Source organism: Spermophilus citellus (assembly GCF_964194105.1).
Source record: "Spermophilus citellus genome assembly, chromosome: 19".
NCBI lineage: Eukaryota > Metazoa > Chordata > Mammalia > Rodentia > Sciuridae > Spermophilus > Spermophilus citellus.
In genome coordinates, this window is record NC_138201.1 from 18,741,547 (window position 1) to 18,766,912 (window position 25,366).

The following is a 25,366-nucleotide window of genomic DNA, read 5'->3' on the forward strand; positions in this document are numbered from 1 at the left end:
ACCGGCTTCCCACAATCCTCCTGCTCTTGAGGCCGATTGGCTGGGTCATGTGGGCAGAGCCAAAGAAGTCCCCCAATGAGCAGCTCAGTGGTCTGAAAGGGCAGGGAAACAGCCCAATGAACATCACTGCAGAGGAGCCAATCAGCTAGAAGTTGCTGGGGCCGCTGTGAGCCAATCATCAGCCGGCAGCTGGAAGTTTGCTGGCAGCTGGAAGTTTGCTGGGGCCCCTTCGGCTGTGGCTCTCAACATCTCCCCCCCTCTGTTTAAACAACAAGCATGTGGCTTGGGGACCGTGCCTGCCTTAGGTTGTCCAATACTACATATGGTCCTTACCCGTCTTCGGATGAGCTGACCTCAAGGCGTCAGCCTCCTGTCTTAGGTTGGTACCATTGCAATTGGATCTTACCCGTCACTGACTACCGGTCCAGTATACAGCCACACCTGTGGAGAGGTCTTTGTACCAGTGGGAGGGTGAGGTTCTTTGCCTCACCTCTGTTGGCCCCCAAATTTTAGCTGAACGATCATGACAAGCAGAAGGGAAGAAGATACACCAAGCCAATTGATGGCTCCTTTTGGAAAAATTGTACCATCGATGACATCATCAGCAAAAATACCCCAACGCTACCACGATTCACTGCACCAACAGATAGTTCACAATGCATACAAGTGATACATAGTCCAGGCAAGTTCTGCAAGCAGTTCAGTGATGGCTATTGCAGAAGCTGTAGATTGGTTTTATCTTTGTCTTCACCGGCACTGGGATGAAGATAGGAATTCCGGCAATAATGGCTAAAGAAAAAATTATGTAACATTCCAGAAGGCACTAAAAGAAAACAATTTTCTTAACAATTTACATTATATTTAATAATTCTCTTCAAGATAATGAAAAGGAAAGGTGAAAGTAAACAAACAGATCTGTTAACCTCCTTTTTTGTTCACATATTAAAACAATCCTCAACAGCTATTTACCCAATTTAAATTAAACCATTTAAATCACGTGAAAAAAAATTTTGGATCCATTTTTTCATGAGCGCTCATCATATATGATATATGGACATATGTACATTCAAACATATAACACAAAACACAAGTGTGCACACATAATATAATACATACAACACATAACATAATAGTAAAGGCCTTATAACTTTTTACAGGTGAAATCTCCATTGCAATGTTTAAAAACTCTGTAGTCAAAAAATAGAACTGATCAGCAAAACATTAACCTAGGTCTATATGAGCTCAAAAAAACAAAATAGAACTTCATGATGTGGGAAAGGGCAATAATAAAATAGATATTGAAAAAAGCATCCTGGTTCTGTCGCAGATGTAAGGGTAGTCAAACTGGAGTTCTGGATATCAGCTGTTATGGATTTGAGCCAAATCATCATCATTTTGGTCTGTAGAAATCACTTTAGTTAATCTTTCTGGAATCCAAATCGGCTGCTGTTCTCCCTGTGGAAATACACAAACAGACCCTCAACTCCAGACAATCACTGGGTCAGGACTTTAGTTAATCTCTCCGGAATCCAAATCGGCTGCTGTTCTTCCTGTGGAAACACACAAACAGACCCCCGACTCCAGACAATTACTGGGTCAGGACCTTTCCATTGTCCTGTTAGAATATCCTTCCAAAGTACCTTGGGCTTATGTACATTTTTTGGACACACATGCCTTTCTGCAGCACTAAGCCCTGATGAATCCAAATTTAAAAAGTTTAGAGTAAAAAGGGTTATTTTAAGTTTATCTTTGGGGAATATATATCCCTTCCCAATTCCTTCTTTTTGCTTTAATAAGTACATTTTAACAGTTTGATGAGCTCTTTCAACTATGCCTTGTCCCTGTGGATTGTATGGGATTCCTGTTATATGAGTCATGCCAAATGATGAGCAAAATTGTTTAAAAGAGGTAGAAGTATAACCAGGGGCATTATCTGTTTTTAACTGTTTTGGAACGCCCACAGTGGCAAAATTTTGTAAACAATGAGCTGTAACATCTTTAGTTTTTTCTCCAGCATGAAGGGAGCCCATCAAAAATCCAGAAGTATCAACTGTAACATGCAAATTTTTTAATTTTCCAAATTCTGTGACATCCATCTGCCAAATATGGTTAGGTATCAGTCCTCTAGGATTGACTCCAAGATTAACTTGTGGTAAAAAGGTCACACAATTTTGACATTGTTTTATTATTTGTCTAGCTTGTTCCTTAGTTATTTTAAAATGCTTTTGTAAAGTAGTAGCATTGACATGGAACTTTTAATGAAAATTTGTAGCTTCTTCTAATGTAGGAAAACTATGTACGTCATGTGTAGTTTTATCTGCTAAATCATTGCCCAAACTAAGGGCTCCAGGCAATCCTGTATGTGCTCTGATATGTCCTATAAAGAATGGATCTTTTCTGTCCCAGATTAGACTTTGTATAGTGGAAAGCAAAGAGAAAACAGTAGAGGAAGGGGAAATCCTACCTGCATCTTCAAGGGATATAATAGCATTAACTATATACTGACTATTGGAAAATAAATTAAAGAATCACAAAAGCTTGTAATACTGCATTAAGCTCTACCTTTTGAGCTGATTGTTTGGGTACTAAAAATGTAAAAGTTTTATCAGGAGTAACTACTGCTGCTGTACCATTGTTTGACCCATCAGTGAATATATTTGGAGCATTCATAATAGGTGTTTTTCTTGTCAATTTTGGAAAAATTACAGGATGCAATGACCAAAAAGACAACAAAGGATTCGATGGTAAGTGGTTATCAAATGAAACATTAGATTTGCACATGATTATTGCCCAAGTATTTAACTCATTAGCTAACTCATCAATTTGATCCATAGTATATGGAGTAATAATTTTATTGGGAGAAATTCCAAACACTCCCTTTGCTGCTTTTATTCCTTTGAGTATTAATTGTCCTACAGCCTCAGGATACCTAGTACATTTCAGAGAGACAGAGTGAGAGACATTTCAGAGAGACTGAGAGAGATATTTCAGAGAGGGAGACACTTCAGAGAGAGACATGCAAGACATATTTCAGAGACAGACCAAGAGATATTTCAGAGAGGGAGATTAGAGAGACAGACACATTTCAGAGAGAGACAGAGATGGAGACAGAGGGAGAAATTTCAGAGACAGACAGAGTGACAGACATTTCAGAGACAGACACAGAGACAGATACTGAAAGAGACATTTCAGAGAGATTTGAGACAGATGGAGACAAAGGGAGACATTTCAGAGTGAGACAGAGAGTGACAGACATTACAGAGACAGACATTTCAGAGATCTCAATGAGATTTCAGAGAGACAGAGACATTTCAGACAGATTTCAGACAGAGATTTCAGAGAGAGCTCTCTGAAATGTAGCTATCTCTCTGAAATATACTATATACTTCATATATATATTTATTTATATATTTCAGATATTAATCATTTGTTAGAGTAGTAAATGGCAAAATTTTCTTTCAGTATGTTGTCTCTTTATGCTGTTATTCTCCCCTTGCCTGTGCATAGCCATAACCAGTATTGGTCCTTGATATTATTTGCTGTGCTCTGAGTATGTTTTAGAGTCACTGCCTCTCACCAAGGCCCTCACAGGCAATGGCAGCTGGGTTCCCCTGCGTGGAGTGAGGTGGCTGTAAAATAAAGCTAAGCAAAGGAAGGCATCAGTGCCACATGACACAGGAAGTGACTGTAGAAAGTGGAGATGGGATGGCTCTTAGGGGTGGAGCTTCCACACTGGAAGGGGTGCATGAGAGCCCAGGTTTGGTTTATTCACATGGGGGAACAGCAAAGGTTTAGCCATAGAATGTTCTTTGGCCACTTAAGGTAGGAGGTGGGCTGTCCAGGCCCAATGGGTGATGCCCAACTCCAGGGCCACCAGAGCAGCCTCCCTGGCCCAGCAAAGACTGAGGTCCCTGCTCTGCATAATCCATTAAGTGGGAGGAGCCACGAAATCGCTTGCAAACCCAAACCAGAATCCCCTGGGCTCAGGGTAGCTCCCCACACCTGCCTACTCCAGTGCTTCCCTGAGGTTTTATTTTATCAATTTTAAAGTTCTCGGGTGTATTCTCTGGTCTTCATTCCAGTTGACATTGACCTGTGACTATTCCATTTTCCCAGCATAACTTGTTAACGAGGATTTCTTCTCTCCATACTTTGGAACCTTTGTCAATAATCAACTGAAGTAAATTCTGTAGGTCTCTGTAGACCTCTGTAGGTCTCCCTGGTCTCTGTGTCTCTTCCCAGAAGGACTGTTTCTCTCCCTATGGTGCGGTCATAGAATTTGAAGTCAGGAATAGTGAGGGCTCTGGGTTGACGATCTACAGAATTTACAGGGTTCCAGAACTACTGCTTCCTTTTCTGGGGTTTTATTATTTTTGTAAATTTGCTTGTAGTGCTATTTCTTATCTTTGCTAAGACTTGTAATGAATCATTTTAAGTTATTTGAAATAGAATGAATTTTCTGATGTATTTCTCAATAGATTTATTATTTTGGCCAAAGGTTTTGATTATTTATTTATTCTGCAACTTTTCTGAATTTGTTCATCAGCTCTAAAATTCTTCTGGTGAAAACTGTACAATTTTCTAAAGTTTAAATCATAATTTGCAAACAGAGATAATTTGTCTTTTTAAATTATTTAGTTGCAGATGAACTTTATTTTTATGTGGTGCTGAGGATTGAACCCAGTGCCTCACTCATGCAAGGCAAGCCCTTTACCACTGAGCTACAGCCCCAACCCCTTTCTTTACAATTTGTAACATTTTATATCTGCTTCTCTATAGAATAATTTGAGAAGCATTATGTTAATTCCTTCTTAATGATCCAGTATTTAGTATTAAATTCCTGTTGTATAGAACTGGTTTATTTTTTTGAAGGTTTCATATTACTGCTGCAATTGCATTCTTTTAAAAAAAATTTTTTTGAGGACCTTTATTATTTCTTTTATACATGACAATAGTGAAATGCATTATATTCATAATTATCCATTCACACTACAGTTCTTCATAACTCTGTATATAAAGTACGTTCATAGCAAATTATGCCATTATACATGAGCTCTCGATTTTTTTTGCATTACAATTTTTAATACACCTTTATAATACAATTTATCATCTGTTTTTATATAAGGTATGCCGACACCAAATTCAAATCTTCATATGTGAATTTTGTATAATGATGAGCATATCCTTCCACCATCCTTGCTATTCCCCTTCTCCCTCCCTTTCCCTCCCACCCCTATTCCCTACCTAGAGGTAATCTTCCTCCCCACCCAACTTTGAGTTACCCCCTTATATCAGAGAAAACATGTGGCATTTGTTTGGGATTGGCTAACTTCACTTACCATTATCTTCTCCAACAGCATCCATTTACCTGCAAATGCCATGATTTTGTTCTTTTTTAGTGCTAAGTAATATTCCATTGTGTATAAATGCCACATTTTTTAATCCATTCATCCACTGAAGGACATCTAGGTAGGTTCTATAGTTTAGCTGTTGTGAATTGTGCTGTGTCCCTGTAGTATGCTGTTTTTAGGTCCATTGGGTATAGTTCAAGAAGACGGATAGCTGGATCAAATGGTGGTTCCATTCCCAGCTTTCCAAGGAATCTCCATACTGCTTTCCAAATTTGTCACACTAGTTTGCAGTCCCACCAGTAATGTATGAGTGTACCTTTTCCTCACCAACACTTATTGTTTGTCTTCATAATAGCTGCCATTCTGACTGGAGTGAGATGGTATCTTAGAGTAGTTTTGATTTGCATTTCTCTGACTGCTAGAGATGGTGAGCATTTTTACCTATATTGATTGATTGTATATCCTCTTAGAAATGTCTGTTCAGGTCCTTGGCCCAATTATTGATTGGATTATTTGGTTGTTTGGTACTTATCTTGTTGAGCTCTTTATATATACTAGAGATTAGAGCTCTGATGTGTGAGAGAAAAAAAAAATACTGTTCCCAGGATGTAGGTTCCCTGTTCACCTCAGATTATTTCTTTTGCTGAGAAAAAAACTTTAGTATGAATCTATCCCATTTGTGGATTCTTGGTTTTTAATTCTTGTGCTATAGGTGAAAGACCTTTATTATTTTTTAAATTCATTTTTTAATGTGGTGCTGAGGATTAAACCCAAGGCCTCATATATGCTAGGCAAGTGCTCTACCACTGAGCCATAACCCCAATCCTGCGTTTTATTTTTATTTTGGGTTTGTCAATCTACCTGCTTCAATTTTGGTAGATTATATACACTTATGCATTTAATCGTTTCTTCTAGATTTTCCAATGTACTTCAATATTCCAGTAGTCCCTGATAATCCTCTGAATTACATTGGTTTCTTTAGGAAGAGCTCCACTTTCCTGATTTTAAGAATTCAATCTTCTTTTTGATTTGCTTTGTCTAAAGGTTTTTTTTTTATTTCATTTCAAAGAACCAACTGTTTCTTCACCAGTCATTTGTATTATTCTTTCATTCTCCATTTTCTTAATTTTATTTCTGATTTTTATTCTTCCTTTGTACTAATTTATGGAATAGTTTACCTTTGTGTTTTTAATAAGGATGAGGTTTTTTTGTAGTATTTTGCATTTTTCTTGCTGTTGCTTTCTTATTTCAGGCTATAATGGCCTGATAACATACAAGGCGTGAAGTCTCCATGTTCATATTTGTTAGATCATATCTAAGGTCATAAATGACTTCCTATTTTGGAGACAGTTTCATCAACAGGTGGCAATAAAATGTAATTAGCTATTGTTAAAGTATCTCAGATATTTGTTATGTCCATTTTTTTGTAAACTGTGCTTTAACTACAGGTCAGTTTTTTTCTTCTAAAATGAGGGCTGATTTTGTAACAGAAAGGTAAATGTGGGCACGTATAATCAGTTTCACATGATTTCAGGAATTTAGATTAAAAAATGGTGGCAAATCTGTTGGCACTGGATTTTGAGAGGGTGGAGCTGGTAATACAATGATCAAACTGAAAGATGATAACTGGGTTTGATGACTCACACCTGTGATTCCAGGGAGGCAGGAGGATTGCGAGTTCAAAGCCAGCCTCAGCAGTCAAGTGGTGTCCTAAACAACTTGACAAGATCCTGTGTCCAAGTAAAATATGTTTTAAAAAGCTGGGGTTGTGCCTAAGTGGAGAAGTGCTGGGTTCAATTCCTGGTCCAAAAAATTACAATGATTGTGTAAATTGGAATTTTTCATAAGCACAAATGTGCGTTATTCTTAAAGGCAATCTGAAAATAGCACGTCAGGTTTCTCTGTGTGCCACTTATGTGCCAGGATTTGGTTTGCTCCTATAGATGGGCAACCTTACTCTTGTCTCACACAGCTTACTGTCCTTGGGTTGTTTCTGTTTTGTCTTCCCGGCCCGATCTTGTATCTAGGTGTGGTAGGTACAAATGCGGGGATGAGGGAGATCCACTCTGGGCTAATGCAAGAGTAAGGAGACTAGAAAGCCCCTGGGACTGAATGCCTTCCGAGATTGAGGACACTGATCAGCAGAGAAATGAGGTTTGGGTTTGACACACAGGCAAATCTACAAAAAGTAGGTGTAAAACAGGATAAGGTTGTGGTCGACCACTTGGTGTTCTTAGCTTGTGTCAAGAAACTAATAATAATAGTATAGTGTTACTTAAGATAGGAGAAAATATCATTTTAATAATAATAAATGGTATAAAACAATGGATATGAGGAGTGACAAACAATGGATATGAAGGAGGGACATAAGAAAGTCTTTTAAAAAAAGAAATAAGCAATATTAGTGAGGTACATTTGTGCTAGGGATGTGGCTCAGTGGTACAGAAGTTGCCTTGCTTGTGCAAGTACCCGGTTTTAATCTTCAATTTTTTAATAGGGATTAAAAAATACGTTTTTTAAATTTTATTTATTCTAATTTGATATATCAGGCAGAATGCAATTCAGCTAATATTATACTAATAGAGCACATTTTTTTCATGTCTCTGGTTGTACACAAAGTAGAGTCACATCATCTGTTTTAATAAATGTATGAAAGATAATGATATCCGTCTCATTCCACAGTCTTTCCTACTTCCTTATCTCCTCTGCCCTATCTAAAGTTCGTCTGTTTCTCCCATGCTCCCTTCCATCCCCACTATGAATTAGCCTTTTTATATCAGAAAAACGTTTCAGTATTTGTCTTATTGGGATTGGCTAACTTCACTTAGCATTATCTTCTCTAACTCCATCCATTTACCTGCAAGTGTCATGATTTTATTCTTTTATTGCTGTGTAATATTCCATTGTGTATATGTAACACATTTTCTTTATAGATGCATCCACTGAAGGGCATCTAGGTTGGCTTTGCAGTTTATTGTGAATTGTACTGCTGTAAACATTGATGTGGCTGTGTCTCTGTAGTATGATATTTTTAGGTCTTTTGGGTATAATCCTAGAAGAGGGACAGCTGGGTCAAATGGTTGTTCCATTCCTAACTTCCCAAGGAATCTTACTGCTTTCCATATTGGCTGCACCAATTTGCAGTCCCACCAGCAATGTATGAGTGTACCTTTTCCCCACATCCTCGCCAACAGTATTGTTGTTTGTCTTCATAACAGCTGCCCTTCTGACTGGAGTGAGATGATATCTTAGTTGTAAGTTCTGTGTCTAATTCATTTCTTTGCATACAGATGCCAAGGTGTTCATGTTGTGAACAACCAATAAAAAAAATATCATATCATCTCCAGTGAAGTTCTGACTTTTCTTGTGTGTTTTTTGAGTTTATTTCTAGGTTTTCATTCCACTAATCTCACCTTGCCACATCTCACCTTTTGAGTTACTGTAAGTTCATAGTAAATCTCAGCATCAGATATTTCAGTCCTGTAACCTTATTCTACAGAATTGTTGACCACTCTGTTTGCCTGCCTTCTCCATATAGCCTTTGGAAGCAATTTTTTAATATTTGTGCAACAGGTTGTTAGGATTTTATCATGGTTGTGTTGAATTCATTTATTAGAGTTGTAGATAACTAATATATTAATATTGAATGCTCCTTTCTATGTTTGGTAGTTGTAGGGTCCCCCAATTTACAGGAAGTTGATCAGCAGTATAAATGACATTCTGGGACTTATAAGTGGCATCAGAATTAGGTGAAAGACTGCAAGTTTGAGACATGAACTAGTGACATTTGTGCCAACCAGTGCAAACAATGTTCTTTTTTAAAAATATTTTAGTTGTTGATGTACTTTTATTCTTTATTTATATGTGGTGCTGAGGATCAGACCTGGTGCCTCACACATGCTAGGCAAGTGCTCTGCCACTGAGCCACAGCTCCAATTTGATTTTCTGCAAATTCACACATTTTCTTCTAGAAAAATAAATTTTAAAGGACATTGTAGGTGAGGACCTTAAACTGACTGCAGCTGTGTGTCTTTTAACTGGTGAGAATTGTGACTCTGGAAGACTAAGTATTTCCTTTCTTTGCAAAAGGGATCTGAGGTATGTGGACTTTACTTTTAGCTGCCCAGAATTGCCTCACTCACTGCTTAGGAATGAGTCACAGAAGGCCACAGTATTACAGTGAGGGTGCTCCACAGTGTGGAAAATATATTTATTCTAACATGTCAGGATTTTTATTTATTTATTTATTTATTTATTTATTTATTTTGCATTTTGTGAACAGTGACTCTAATCATCTACTAACCCGATTTGTCTCGTTCCTTTCATGAAATCTTGATACCATGCAATTCCAATTGGCTCAAGTACTTAAATACTTTGCTATTGAAGATTTTTAATTGGTTATTTGTGTAGATGGGGTGATTATGCTCTGATGTTAAGGTAATTCTTCCAATAAAGTAGCTATGTTTAAGTAACTAGGATCCATCCACACGTGGAGTTCCCACATGGAAAACCCGTGTGGACACTTCTGGTGTCTTACTGATCTCATCTTCCTTTTGCACACAGAAATGATGACAGTCCTGTGCCTGTTTTACGAGTAATAATTTTATTATGTATTTCTCAAAGCCATAATTTTCCTTGGTTATATTTCCTTAGTTGTATGAATTTTAAGTAACTTATTGTTATCATTACTTTCCCATTACAATTATATTAAAAGGTCTTTTTTCTTTTATTAACCATTACTTTGCCTCAGTCTTTTGAACACATACATGCTGCTGTCTGGGCCTCTATTGAACCAACTTTATTCACTCGTTGAACTGCTTGTAGAACTTGAAATATTTCAAGTTTGTCTATTCACGAAGTGGAAGAGTCACTTTACATGTCTCCAAATGTTAATATTTTATGAATATTTTACACATTGGGAATGTGTCATGGATCATACTTGATACTAATTCTATTCAGGAGCTCAATCTATCTCATGGATACAAAGCAGAGAGAATAACTACCAGACTGTTTTCAAAAGCTTTTTTACCACTTTTTGTCTCCCTTGTGCACAATCCCCTCATGAGAATATCTTTGACAAGTCTGATTTGCATCTGGAATGTCCCCCAAATTTCATTCACTGATGGCAGAAGAGTTAGGAGTTGGGCTTTTAATCAGTTCTTGGATTATGGTATATCCTTCACTTCATTCTGATATGAAATACAATGTTTTTGGACTTCTGTATTTTCCTCTGAATTAGATAATGGAAAGTATCTTATTACATAATTAAGGTCACTCTCCTACATGACAGTCAGTTCTACTAACTCTTAATTCAAACTAAAAACTGAATAACAGTTTTGTCCGTGTGCTATTGATCTACCAATTTGTATTTCAGGAGCCATTGACATTCGGGGATGTGGCTATTGATTTCTCTGAGGAGGAATGGGAATGCCTGGATCCTGCTCAGCAGAATTTATATAGAGAAGTGATGTTGGAGACCTACAATAACCTGCTCTTTGTGGGTGAGCATAAATTTTTTTTTTCACTAAAACTTCCTCAGAGTTCTTTTTGAATATGTGTAATGGATTTTCTGTGAAGTTATCTGCCATGGAATGAAAGTCAAGATGGAAAAAGACTGCTCTTTTGAGAGTTGGTGTAAGTTGTAGTTGAATAAGAAGATTTGTAAAATAATACATCAATGGATATTTACAGTTTGGTTGGTTGGTTTTTTTTCTTTATTTTTTCATTGTGTACAGTAGGATCCATGTTATAGACTTGGATTCCTCATATCAGTTAATTGCTTCACAAATTAAGTTATGCATGACTCTTGTTTGTATTGCCAATAATGTTATATGTGCTTTTGCTTGGATAAATATTAAGCCTCTTTTGTCGATGACTTTTGTATTTTATCTTGATTGGCTTTTCATTCTGCCCATGTACATGCAAATTGAAGTTTTCTATACATAAATGTAATGGGGATTAATGGCAGTGATACTCCAATGCTGAACTACACCCCAAGCTCCTTTTCACTCATTGTTGGAGAGAGTTTCTCACTAAGTTATTAAGGATGTCTTGAATTTGCAATTCTCCTGCCTCAGACTTCCTAGTAGCTGAGATTACATGCATGCCCATCATTTGTATGTGGATGAGTTTGTTCTTATTTATAGCATAAAGACCACATTATTTTAAATGTAGCTTTGAGAAATGTTGCAGTTCTCTTTATCTTAACTTTCATTGTAGTCAGAACCACACAATAAAACTTACTGTCTCCAAAATTTTAAATATTCAGTAACATTAATTCAAATTGTTATGCAATGTATCTCTAAAAAGTTTACATCTCAAAAAAATCAATTCTTAGGAAGCAAGGGCTCATTTCTGTCTCCCCATCACAAAAACATTCTTTTTTTCAGGAAGCTTCATTTTTAGTTTAGAGATGTTATATTCATATAATTCTGCAGTATTCTTTCTGTGACATATTTCAGTTAACCAAGTGTACATACATTTTGTAAGATGTATAGTTAGAATAAATTCTTTCACTTCAAAGTTCTATAGTTTAATATTCTAAATTGGCTCATCTGTTTATTTCAAGGGATATTTGGTTTGCATCCCCCATGATGGCTCTGTTGAATAACATTGTACAACACTGGTGTTCAATGTTTTTAATTTGCTATTGATGTCAGGGCTTATTACCACACTCACTCAGAACTCTGTCTACCTGACTCCATGTCTGCATTTACAATTGAATGCTGTAACTTTTAGTATTTTTTTTTTTAGCAGAAAAATATTCTTCTAATTTTATTTGCATTTTGGGGGATATTCATACAATTTAATTTTTCTCTCTGTAAAAGAAAATTTAACAGGAGTTTGATGAATATTACCTGGAGCCTCTAGATAAAATTAAAAGATGTTTATGCTAAAAGTTATCTTTCAATTCTTTAACAACAGCATGCCCAAGAGTGTTCAATCAACTGACACATATTTAGGGATTTTTGAACATTCCTATTGACTTCAAATTTTTATTCCATGTTGGTTACAAAGTAACTATCACTTAAATATTAATTAACCTTTAATACATAAAATTTGTCTATCCAGCATAATATCCCATTTGTGATTAAGAACAGGGATTCTATTAGTCTACAATAGTTTGAAAATATTTTCAAAGTCTTATGCTTTGCAATTACCATTTTGCTTCACTTTATTTCCCTTTTCAATAAGTGGGGATTGATGTCTCCTAGGATGACGGTGATTCTTGGTTTTCATTCAATTATCTCAATGTTTTCTTTGTGTGTGGGGGAAGTAGGACGTTCATTGTGAACGTATTTACTCTTAATTCAGAACCTAGGGAAAGGTTCCTTTTCTCTATTTTGCTTCTTAAAGGATTTTTAAATTGTAAAACATCTTCTATGTCCTGTAACTGTCTTAAACTATGTTTTGTGTACTATAGTTTAGACAGCCCAGGTTTTCTTCAGTCACTTTTGTATGTGTCATTCTTATATCCCTTTGCTTTCAGCATGTGTGTGTACTTAGACTATCCTGTGGAATACACCTACAGTTGTAATTTTTAGAATTACGATAGCCAAGGTTTGTTTTGATCAGAATTTTGTAATCTTGCATTTGCCAACAACAAAAAAAAAAAACCCCTAAAAATGAAGAATCTCCTACTCATACTTTGAGTACCAACTTGACTTCACTTTATTTAAAAAATGAATATATTTATGTGTCCTTTCAAAAATTATTATTGTTACAGGTATATATGCCTATCAACAGTTTTCTTTTTATGCTTTTGTCTTTCAAATTCTATTGCAAAATTACATGTTTTGAGACCCATCATTACAATAAAATAGAATTGTTTGTGCCAAGAAATGTTTAGAATTTCATATGACTTATGTTGCTGTACACACTTACATTTTAGTATGAAGGATTACCTTTTGTACTTTGTGGAGAACAGATCTAGTGTTGATGAGTAGTGTGTGCATTTTTATGTATTTAAAGTCTTCATTTTCCTTCTCTTTTGAAAGATAGTAGCTGTGAATATTATGTCTTGGTTGAAAATTTTATTCTTTCATCCCTAGAAAATAGCCCTGAATTCCTTTGTGTGTTGTGAAGTTTTGACTAAGGATTTCACAATTATGTAGTTACATGTTTCTAGGTGACCCATCTTTTGCTCTTGGATGCTCTCAATAGTCTGAGTTTTAAAAATTGGATTAAAACCTGCAACTTGGAGATAATTGAGCTACTTGGATGTTTTATTTTTCTTGTTTTCTGCAATGTGTTTACTAGTACCAGAAAGAGAACTTCAGGGTGATTTAGCACTTTGCATTTTTTACTTTGAATGGCCTTGAAATTTGGATCCTCTGGCTCAACCTCCTATGTTGCTGTGTACAACCACCCCTGACTCTTTCAGACATTTTCTAAAGAAAAACTTTAAACACACATTGTCTGCTTATTACTATTAACAATTCATGACTAAACTTTATTTTTGTGTGTGTTGGTTTAGTTCAGTAAACTTCTTTTAAATGATAATTTACTATTCCCTTTGAGTAATTCATAACTTTTCTTAAAGTTGATTTAGCCATGTTTTTTTTTCTGTTGGTAAGCAGGAATCCCTTTTTGAACAGTCCCTAAATATTTGCATGTTTCATATTTTTCTTTTTTTAATGAAACAGAAGAAAGTTGGTAGATTTTTAAAATAAATTGTGTTTCACAGCCTTTCCTCCTTCACAATATATCTTCCACTACTATATTACTCTACATAGGAATGTACTCATCTTGGATACTGTGAACATTAAGATGGTTTGGAAAGTTCTCAAAGTAATTTCCTGCGTACATTTTTATTTGATTTATATATTTCTGCAGTAACGATGGACTTGGATTTAATAATCCACTCCGCTGCTACTATTCCTTTATTGCTGTAATTTCCTATGTTTGCAAAATATGCTCAGCCCCGTACAGTAAGTAAACAAGATGGTTATTTTTATTTTTTTCAGCCATGACTTCTCATCATCCTCAAGAAATTTTACCACAGCAAGGAATAAAAGAGAGAGGGGGAAGATATGGAAAGAGTGACCTTGACTATTTACAACTAAGAAAACAATGGGAAAATATAGGTGAGAGTAAAGTTCAAAAATCATAAGAGACAAAACCAATTAGTCCCTATTTATGATAAAAATTAAATTATATTGTCAAAACACACCAGGAACAATTAATATCTGAAAAAAAATTCAATTTATTCCACTTACTTTTGAGGCGCTTTATATGTCTTTAAGAATATACCACAGCCATTTTAAAGACTATATTTCCTCTGAAAGTAAATGTGGACAATTTGAAAAGAAATATGGTCCATGGATCAGTTTTTATCTTGGCCAATTATAAGTTAAACTTCCAGTCAAACATTCGCACAGAGAAGATATTTAAGACAAATTTCTTAAAGTGATACTTTGGAGAGTTTCTTTACAAAATGTCCATTTTTCTGCAACAAAACAGTTATTTCTCCTTGTGCCCAAGTAGACAATATTAAGAAAGGTTCCTACTTCCCCACTATTGCTCAATGACAATTCTGATACAGATTTCTGGAAAGTGCACTATATAGATAATGCTATAAAGTAACACCATTAGCCATGTCTCTACCCTGAGTAATTACCAGGATATTTACATTGCTGATAAAAATTATGAATATAGAGAAACTCCTAGTCATTTTCTAAAGGAAATTTACCAAAATGAAAAATGTGGGAAAGTCTTGCTTCAGTGCTCAGAAGCTATTACTCATCCAAATATTCATAGTCAGGACAAAACGTGCAAGTGTAAGGCATGTGAAAGGGCTCTTAATGACAGTGCAGAGCTTGCTCAATACAAGAGAATTTATAGAGAAGGAGAGCACTATAAGTTTAGAAGATGTTGAGCAAGCCGATACTTTCATATATTCTTTAAACACAGCAGATACTTTGACAGTGATAAACCCTACAAATTTAAAAGAAAGCAGAATAACCTTTAGTGAAAGGTTACAACTTGTTAAAGTTCAGGAGATTTATACTGAAGACATGTAAATGTAAAAAGTCTAGCAAAGCTGTAAAAGATTGTTCAACTCTTACTCAACACCAAAAAATTTATTCTGCAGCAAAGACCTACCAATGTGAAGAATGCAACACACTGAAGAACTTCATTCAACATCACAGTGTTCATACAGGAGATATGCCATGCAAAGAATGTGAAAAAACTTCAAATAAAAGCTCCAATCTTATTTGTCACCAGTGGACATACACTGGAGAGATGCCCCACATATGTAAACAATTTTGCGAAGCTTTCGGTCAAAAACCAAGCCTTAAAAATCACCAGAGAATTCATATTGGAGAGAAGCCCTACAAATGTAAAGTGTGTGGCAAGAGTTTTAATAGAAACTCAAATCTTGATCGCCACAACAGGATTCATACTGGAGAGAAGCTCTACAAATGTAAGTTGTGTGACAAGACTTTTAGTCAAAAACCAACACTTACTCAGCACCAGCGAATCCACACTGGAGAGAAGCCCTACAACAGTAAAGAATGTGGCAAAGCTTTTAATAGCATCTCACAACTTAACTGTCATAAAAGGATTCATACTGGAGAGAAGCCTTACAAATGTACAGAATGTGGCAAAGCTTTTAATACATTTTCACATCTTAGTCGCCACAAGATGATTCATACTGGAGAGAAGCCCTACAAATGTGAAGAGTGTGGCAAAACTTTTAGTGATAAAACATCACTTACTCAGCACCAGCGAATCCACACTGGAGAGAAGCCCTACAAATGTGAAGAGTGTGGCAAAACTTTTAGTCAAAAACCATCACTTACTCAGCACCAGCGAATCCACACTGGAGAGAAGCCCTACAAATGTGAAGAGTGTGGCAAAACTTTTAGTATAAAAACATCACTTACTCAGCACCAGCGAATCCACACTGGAGAGAAGCCCTACAACTGTAAAGAATGTGGCAAAGCTTTTAGTGATAAAACATCACTTACTCAGCACCAGCGAATCCACACTGGAGAGAAGCCCTACAACTGTAAAGAATGTGGCAAAGCTTTTAATACATTTTCACATCTTAGTCGCCACAAGAGGATTCATACTGGAGAGAAGCCCTACAAATGTGAAGAGTGTGGCAAAACTTTTAGTGATAAAACATCACTTACTCAGCACCAGCGAATCCACACTGGAGAGAAGCCCTACAAATGTGAAGAGTGTGGGAAAGCTTTTAATACCGTCTCATACCGTAATTCTCACAAAATGATTCATACTGGAGAGAAGCCTTACAAATGTACAGAATGTGGCAAAGCTTTTAATACATTTTCACATCTTAGTCGCCACAAGATGATTCATACTGGAGAGAAGCCCTACAAATGTGAAGAGTGTGGCAAAACTTTTAGTGATAAAACATCACTTACTCAGCACCAGCGAATCCACACTGGAGAGAAGCCCTACAAATGTGAAGAGTGTGGCAAAACTTTTAGTATAAAAACATCACTTACTCAGCACCAGCGAATCCACACTGGAGAGAAGCCCTACAAATGTGAAGAGTGTGGCAAAACTTTTAGTCAAAAACCATCACTTACTCAGCACCAGCGAATCCACACTGGAGAGAAGCCCTACAAATGTGAAGAGTGTGGCAAAACTTTTAGTGATAAAACATCACTTACTCAGCACCAGCGAATCCACACTGGAGAGAAGCCCTACAACTGTAAAGAATGTGGCAAAGCTTTTAATACATTTTCACATCTTAGTCGCCACAAGAGGATTCATACTGGAGAGAAGCCCTACAAATGTGAAGAGTGTGGCAAAACTTTTAGTGATAAAACATCACTTACTCAGCACCAGCGAATCCACACTGGAGAGAAGCCCTACAAATGTGAAGAGTGTGGGAAAGCTTTTAATACCGTCTCATACCGTAATTCTCACAAAATGATTCATACTGGAGAGAAGCCTTACAAATGTACAGAATGTGGCAAAGCTTTTAATACATTTTCACATCTTAGTCGCCACAAGATGATTCATACTGGAGAGAAGCCCTACAAATGTGAAGAGTGTGGCAAAACTTTTAGTATAAAAACATCACTTACTCAGCACCAGCGAATCCACACTGGAGAGAAGCCCTACAAATGTGAAGAGTGTGGCAAAACTTTTAGTATAAAAACATCACTTACTCAGCACCAGCGAATCCACACTGGAGAGAAGCCCTACAAATGTGAAGAGTGTGGCAAAACTTTTAGTATAAAAACATCACTTACTCAGCACCAGCGAATCCACACTGGAGAGAAGCCCTACAAATGTGAAGAGTGTGGCAAAACTTTTAGTGATAAAACATCACTTACTCAGCACCAGCGAATCCACACTGGAGAGAAGCCCTACAACTGTAAAGAATGTGGCAAAGCTTTTAATACATTTTCACATCTTAGTCGCCACAAGAGGATTCATACTGGAGAGAAGCCCTACAAATGTGAAGAGTGTGGCAAAACTTTTAGTGATAAAACATCACTTACTCGGCACCAGCGAATCCACACTGGAGAGAAGCCCTACAAATGTGAAGAGTGTGGGAAAGCTTTTAAAAACATCTCACGTCTTAGTTGCCACAAGAGGATTCATACTGGTAAGAAGCCGTACAAATGTGAAGAATGTGGCATGGATTTTAATCAACAATCATCACTTACTCGACACCAGAAAACCCATCCTAGAGAGAAGTCCTATAAATGTGAAGAATGGCAAACCTTTTAAAATTGAAGTTCACATCTTAGTAACATTATAGAATTTATACGGGAGAGAAGTTTTACAAGGGAAACATCGCATCAGTGTCTTTAACGATGAATCAACCCTTATTTCACAGTAGTTCAACACTATTTCACACCAGAGAGATGATAGCACAGAAATTATACAAGTGTAAAATAGGTGTCGGAGTCTCCAACAGTTGTTCACACCCTACTCAAAACCTCAGAATTCATACAAGTAAGAGGACATGTGGAAAATTTTTTGCAAAGCTTTTGGACATTGATCAAACATTTTTGAAACACTGGAGGATTTATACCATATAGAAACCCAAAGAATGTGTCCAAGACTGTATTCAAATTTCAGACACTTTTCAGTTTCTTACCTCATACCTGTAGAAAATGTGGAATACCATTTGTCCAAAGTGTGTACCTTAGATAACAGCAAAATATTTACAAAAACACCTTGACAAGTATAAAAATTTGTAGTAAGTTTCTTATCTATAGCCCATCCCTTGAAGTATTTGGGACCTAGGAGGGAAAAAATCATTTAAACGTAGAAAATGGGTAATTGCTTTTGACATTTGCTGAAAATTTTCTTAACATCTTTAGCTGATATTGTAGAAATAAGGAAATACAAATATAGAATAGTGCATCCCTAAAAGGATATAATTTTACTATAAATCAAAAATTACTACATATTCTCATTTTTCACAACTGGAGAAAACATAATTCTCATTGTTGATTATTACAGAAGTCTCTTAATGTTTATATGAAATTTTAAATTTTTAGTTTTTATTTTTGTACTTAAACTTAGGGACACTTAATCAGTAAACTGCATCCCCAGATTTTTTTTTCATTTTTATTTAGAGATAGGGTTTGCTAAGTTGATTAGGGCCTCACCAAGGTATGGTTTTTAACTTTCAAAGCTTCTCATGTCCCTAGGGTCACAGGCATGGACCACCATGCCCGTTTTACAGAGGATTTTTACTTATATTTGCCTTACGGATGCAATTTGTTACTAAATAAAGTGAATTTCTTAATGTTAACCTTGTCATGCATTTAATGATATTATTAGGTCACATACCTCCCAATATTCACTTTGCTAATGGATCAAATATAGCAAAACATTCTATTGGGTAAATAATGCTATATCGTCTCCATGGATTGTTTCATATGTTTAATCAAGTTTTATTTGGGGAATATTTATGTAAATTATATACTGTTGTTTGTAATTATGCAAAAATTAAGGTACAGGAAGGACCTAGGAATACTAAAACAATGCCCAGATATCCCTAGTTTGTACAACTTTAACATTTCATCTTGTAGAGTAGCAGTACTCCCTAAGGGCTCTACAAATCTGGAGAGTTATACAAGCTCCCAATCAGGGAGATGAGAAAGACCCAAGGGAGTAGAAGCCAACGTGCATATTCAGGTAGAAAAAGGAGGGTTACAGAAGGGGGAAATAGTCTCATTGTTTCCTGGGGAAAACCCTGGTCCAAAGGCCCATCCTGGTTTTTGGACTGAAGAAACCATGCAGTTGCTCATGAATTCTATGAGAGTCATCACTGAGGAGACTGTACTGACCTCAAATGTTGGAAAAACATCACAATATAGGACCACCTCTTTAGTCTTGGATACCCAGTAGAAAAGTGTAACCAGATACATGTAAAATGGTGACTGTAAAAATAAAAAGACATACTATAGGAGCATTTATGCCCCCACATTTTTCATTTCATTATGTATTTTGATTTTGTAGACCGTTTTCGTTCTACTTACTTACAATGTAATGTTTGTTACACGATACATAGCATGTGTCATGGTCTCCCAGACTCCTGTACAACCCAGTAATTATAAGATACTATAAACTAACCCTGTCCCTCTTCAGATCTTACAGCTCCAGGAGCCCATGACACCACAGAGAGAGAAACACAATTTTGATTGAAATAAACATCTAGACTCTCATCTACCAGTCCTGTTCAAAAAGTAAAAACACAGTATTCTCTGCATATGTCTTTGGGTCAAGAAAACACCATCCAAAAACATTTCATTTAACTTTATTTGGAAAAATAAATATTGAAATGATAAATTCTAGGAGAATAATATTCACACCATTCTTTATTCCAAGAGGTAAATCTCTAGGTTTCATGCTTATCTCCACGCCATGTTATTTTACACAGAACTGGCTTCATTTTACATGTGAGTTTTAACTATTATTAGGCCCAGAGGGAAGATTCAGTACTAGAGGTCTAAGGAAAATACTAAAGATCTTCCCTTTGCATGTGCCTGTATGCGTCTGCATATCCTTGATGAAACAGCTAAAGAACGCCGATTTCTCAATGCATCTGGCTCCGTGGCTCAGTCATTGGAACCCCAATTTATTTGGTCATCTCAAGGCTCTCACTCCCTCCTTGGGATCTGACCTGTTCTTGACAGTGTTCTTCAGGGGATCACTAGGTCATGCCAGCTGATTCTAACTTGTATTGATTCAGCCCCATTTTAAATACAAGTTAGAAGAAGACTTCAGACTCTCACCTGTGGAGAGGATGCTCTGCCCAGCACTTCCCAGTCAGGACCCTGAAAAGCTCTTTGGGACTCCCCAGTACATAGGTTCAGTGGTTGGGTTTTCCTAGTCTGGCAATACAGTTGCCTGTGTCTGTTACTTTTGCTTTCTCTCTTGCTTTCATACTATTACTCAAGGAAACACTGTCTGGTGTGAAGAGAGTGTCTTCCTTATCTATTGGATCTGACCTGCCAAGTTGAGCAGCTGCCCACATACTGAATGTCACAAACACATGTGTGTGTTATCTAATCAGTAACTAGTGTGTCTTTCAACTGCATGATTTTTTATTGCATGGGGGAGGAAACTGAGAATGCTTAGAGTGCACACAGCACTATTCATAGTATTCATAACTCTGCTATGTAATGTTTTCTCTCTAATCAACTTGTAATTATTTCTCTTGTGCTGCTTTGTAAATCAAATAGAAAAGAGTTGCAAACTAAAAATTTTGTGATAATAGATAGAGTTGCCCAAGTCAGTCTGTGCAACTATTTACCATTGTTTGTTATTTTGTATGGGCTCAAGGTACTTTTATTTAACCTTAATGACATTAGTTAGCATTTATTGAAGAGTTTTTAACTCACAAACCTTCTCTGTATACAAATTTTCCCCCATCATTTTTAAAATTTCTTATTCTTTTTAGGTATACATGACAGTAGAGCAAAATTTGACATATTACACATACATGTAGTAAAACTCATTTTAGTTAGCATTCCATTCTTGAGGTTTACATGGTGTGAACCTTCCCTGGTGGTGTGTTTATATACGAACACTGAAAAGGTTTGTCTCATTCATCGTACTGTCATCTGTATTCCTATTTCCCTTTTCTTCCCTTCGTTCCAACTTTGTCTAATCCACTGAATTTCTATTCTCTCCCCCACCGTTGTTGAGTGGTTTAACATAAATTATATATATACACACACACACACACATGGATGTTATATGTAATGTCTGTTTCACTCTACTATTATTCCTATCCCCATATCCCCTCCCCTCCCTGCACTCCTCTCTACTTATTCTAAAGTCACTATTCTTCCCCACCCCCCATTGTGAGTTAGCGTCCACTTATGAGAGATAACATTTGGTGTGTGTGTTGGCTTATTTCACTTAGCATGATATTCTCCATCTCCATCCATTTACCACCAAATGCCATAGTTTCATTCATCTTTAAGGTTAAATAATATTCCCTCGGTGGGGGGAATACATATAATCACATTTTGTTATCCATTCATCTGTTGAAGGAAACCTAGGTTGGTTCTAGGGTTTAGCTGTTGTGAATTGTGTTGCTATAAACCTTGGTGTGGCTGTCCCCCTGTAGTATGCTATTTTTAAGTCCTTTGGGTATAGTCCGAGGACAGGGATAGCTGGGACAAATGGTGGTTCCATTCTGGTTTTGCAAGGAGTCTCCATACTGCTTTCCATGGTGGTTGCACAAATTTGCAGTCAGTCCCATGAGCAATGTGTGAGTGTTCCTTTTCCCCCACAACCTCATCAACATTTATTGTTGCCTGTATTATTAATCTTTGCCATTCTGACTAAAGTGAGATAAAAAATTAAAGTAATTTTGATTTACATTTTCCTAATTGCTAGATTGTTGAACGTTTTTTCGTATACTTGTTAATGGATTATATTTCTTCCTGTGAAGTGTCTGTTCAGTTACTTAGCCCATTTGTTAATTCAAACAACAACAAAAAAACCAATTAAGTTTTGAGTTCTTTATATACCCTAGAGATTAATGCTTTATCTGAGGTACGTGTGGTAAAGACTTTATACAAATCTGTAGGTTCTCTCTTCACATTATTGTTTCTTTTGCTGAGCTTTTTAGGTTGAATCTATCCCATTTATTGATTCTTTATTTTTGATTCTTGTGCTGTAGGGGTCTTGTTATGGATGTCAGATTATGGATTAATATTTACCTCAGATTTTTAAATGGCATCCCAATTTCTTGAATGTTTCACTTTTATTGTTTCTCTTACTATCTTGCCTTATAGATCTACATGTTCTAAAGGGTCATGAAATGATCTAGCTTCACATGCATGATTTTCTGATGACTGTTATTTTTCAATATGTAGCTTCAGATTATTTGAAATATATAACTACTATTTCAGACTCTTTAATTAAAGCACATACATGCCTTGTGTAGGAAATATTCCATCAGTAGATCAACATCAAATCTATTATATATATAAAAATATATAAAAGCCTGATTTCAAATGCATGCACATCCACTCCAGAGCTTGGCCCATAACACTTATTCTATATTAGTTCTACATTTTAGAACCTCCGTGAAAGCCGTTATAAATCCAAAGCCTGAGACACACTCCCCAGACATTTTTTTTTTTTTTTTTTTTTTTTTTAGGGGGGACAATGAAGTTTGAACTCAGGGACACTCAACCACTGAGCCACATCCCTCGCCCTATTTTATGTAGAGACAGGATCTCACTGAGCTGCTTAGTAAATCTCTTTCACTGAGGCTGGCTCTGAACTCATGATCCTCCTTCCTCAGCCTTCCAAGCTGCTGAGATTACAGGCATGTGCCACCATGCCCAGCTCCCCAGAGAGCCTTCTGTAACTGGTTGGAACCCACTTGTTCAGTGTATTGTGGCCTAATCCTCACAATTAGAGATGAAATTATTTTCCTCTTTATTAAAAATCAGGGCAACTTACACAAAGAGATTGGATTCAACAGCGCCTAGTTACACAGCAAGTCCACATTACAATAAAGGTGTGGTCTGCAATTCTCCACCTCTCCAAAGAGCTCTTCTTGGCTCCAGAAAGTTAGGAGTATTTGCCAACCCTCTGCCATGCTCATTCCAGAAGCCTCCTAGGAGGTGAGTGTATATGAGGGACAGTATTTCAGGTGGCACCTTGATGATCATTGGGCCATGCCATGGATTAAAGGCAGAGCCCATGTCAGAGGCTCAAAACTTTCATGTGGCTGGTCCAGGATAGGGGCTGCCTGAGGGGATACTTTTCCTCCACCCTTGATGTGTCTTGCCTAACTCTGTATACTGAAATACTTGTTCAACGACTTGCACTCTTCCTATTTTATGTTTCCCTCTCATGTGGTTTTGGAGTTCTCATGCTTTGGCAATTATTGTGACTTTTGTCTTCACTTTTACAACCTCCTTCAGCCCATCCATGTGGAATTTCTGTCTGTGGATATGAGTTTTCATTTTATATATTTCCATTTAGTCCAAATTTCCAGTTACCTCTAGAAAGAACAAATGTTTGATTCATTATCATGCTTGTCCTAACCCTTCACATGTTGATAATGGTGGTGATTAAGAACTATCTTCTGATTTCTACAACTGGAACATCTTCCATCGCAGTATCAGTCAGGAAAACAGACCCTCCTGTAGGACCATGTGGGTTTCCCAGTCATGAGAGCTTGGGGTCTGTAGAGAAGTGCATGGGCTGTCTCGGACCCTGAGGAGCTCCACAGAACAGGGTAGAGGAGAGTGTGGGTGTGGAGTCTCTAATCAAGACCTCCAGAGACCAAGCAGGAAGCTGGCCTGGTTTTATTGTGCAGTTACCATGTGTATGTACTCAGGCAGTGCCTAAGCAAAATGTAGACAGCCACCCATGCAATGTCTGCTCACTGTCCTTGCAGTGGACAATCAAGGAGTGGGACTGCAACACATGGCCTCGTGCCCAGAGCTGTGCCGATGGGGTAAGCAGTTTGCCACTCAGACGCCCTTGACCTGTGCCCTGTATGCAGTACTCCATGCGCTTGTCCCCACAGAGAAGCACCTCTGCGGCTTCTTTTTTCTTGGCTTTAAAGAACGATTTCTCTTCTAGTGGCCTTTCTCCGGAGACATTTAAAATAATAGTCATATAAATACCATAGATGTAAGTGTGAACCCTGACAATTCACAAAAGCAAGCCAGGATTCTCACCTCTACTTCTCACAACGAGCTGCCATTCATTCAGTCAAGTCTTGCCCAGGGTTTGCTCGTTGTGTTACTGGAGGGTGTGTTTTGTAGCAGAGGTGCTGGGTGATGGTGTCGCCCTCTCTGAGGTGGCAGTCATTTCTTCCTAGTGCTCTTCATAGATTCCCAGCACACAAAGAGCCACAGGTCAGAGGTTTCTGCCGAGGCTGACATCAGTCCCAAGCCCACTTGCTTGAAGCAAGACCAGTCTCAATTCTCCATCTCCCTTTTGTCTGTTTTTACTTTACCGAATACCAAGGGGACATGGGGAGGGTTGGCAGTAGTGGTGAAGCTGAGCTCTGTGATGAGGACAACCCCAAGCTGTAAGTCTGCACATGAGTTGATAAGGGGTGAGGAAATAGGATCTGTCACCCCTTATGAGCAGGATGGTGCTCACACTGCATATTGGAGAAGAGATGTTTCTTCCTCTCACTTTCACCCTGGAATGTGCCCACCCAGAGGGTCCAAATAACCCTGACGTGCAGCGGGGTGTCCTTCTCCTGTAATTCTCTCTACTTCTGTCCTGACCACCAGCTCGTGTCCACTGCCTGAGCAGTCCTCCTAGATGGTTGCAACACAGATGATGGTGCATGTATCACACAGCCTCCCCTGACTTTAGTGACAGCACCATATCTAACATGACTCCTTCCTGGATCCAGATACTAGAGGGAGTCTTTACTATCAGCTTTAACAAACAAAACTTCTGATTTTTTTTTTTTTTGAAAATTTCTTTTTCATGTGTGATCTGTTTTTTCTCATCTCCTCACTTGGCCTTTTCTTCCTCTTACCATGTGTGAATTCTTCAAATGTAACCTATTT

General features: G+C 37.2%; 1 protein-coding gene across 1 annotated transcript in view; it reads left to right on the plus strand.

Moving 5' to 3' along the window:
- Positions 1-25,366, plus strand: part of LOC308638615 (zinc finger protein 519-like) — a gene marked incomplete at its 3' end in the record, with an annotated part of 129,420 nt that overhangs the window by 64,930 nt on the left and 39,124 nt on the right. The window contains exons 5-7 of the mRNA XM_081276235.1: positions 10,726-10,852; positions 14,318-14,437; positions 15,445-15,705. Coding sequence (XP_081132361.1) covers positions 10,726-10,852; positions 14,318-14,437; positions 15,445-15,705 — 508 coding nt within the window. The remainder of the gene's footprint in view (positions 1-10,725; positions 10,853-14,317; positions 14,438-15,444; positions 15,706-25,366) is intronic.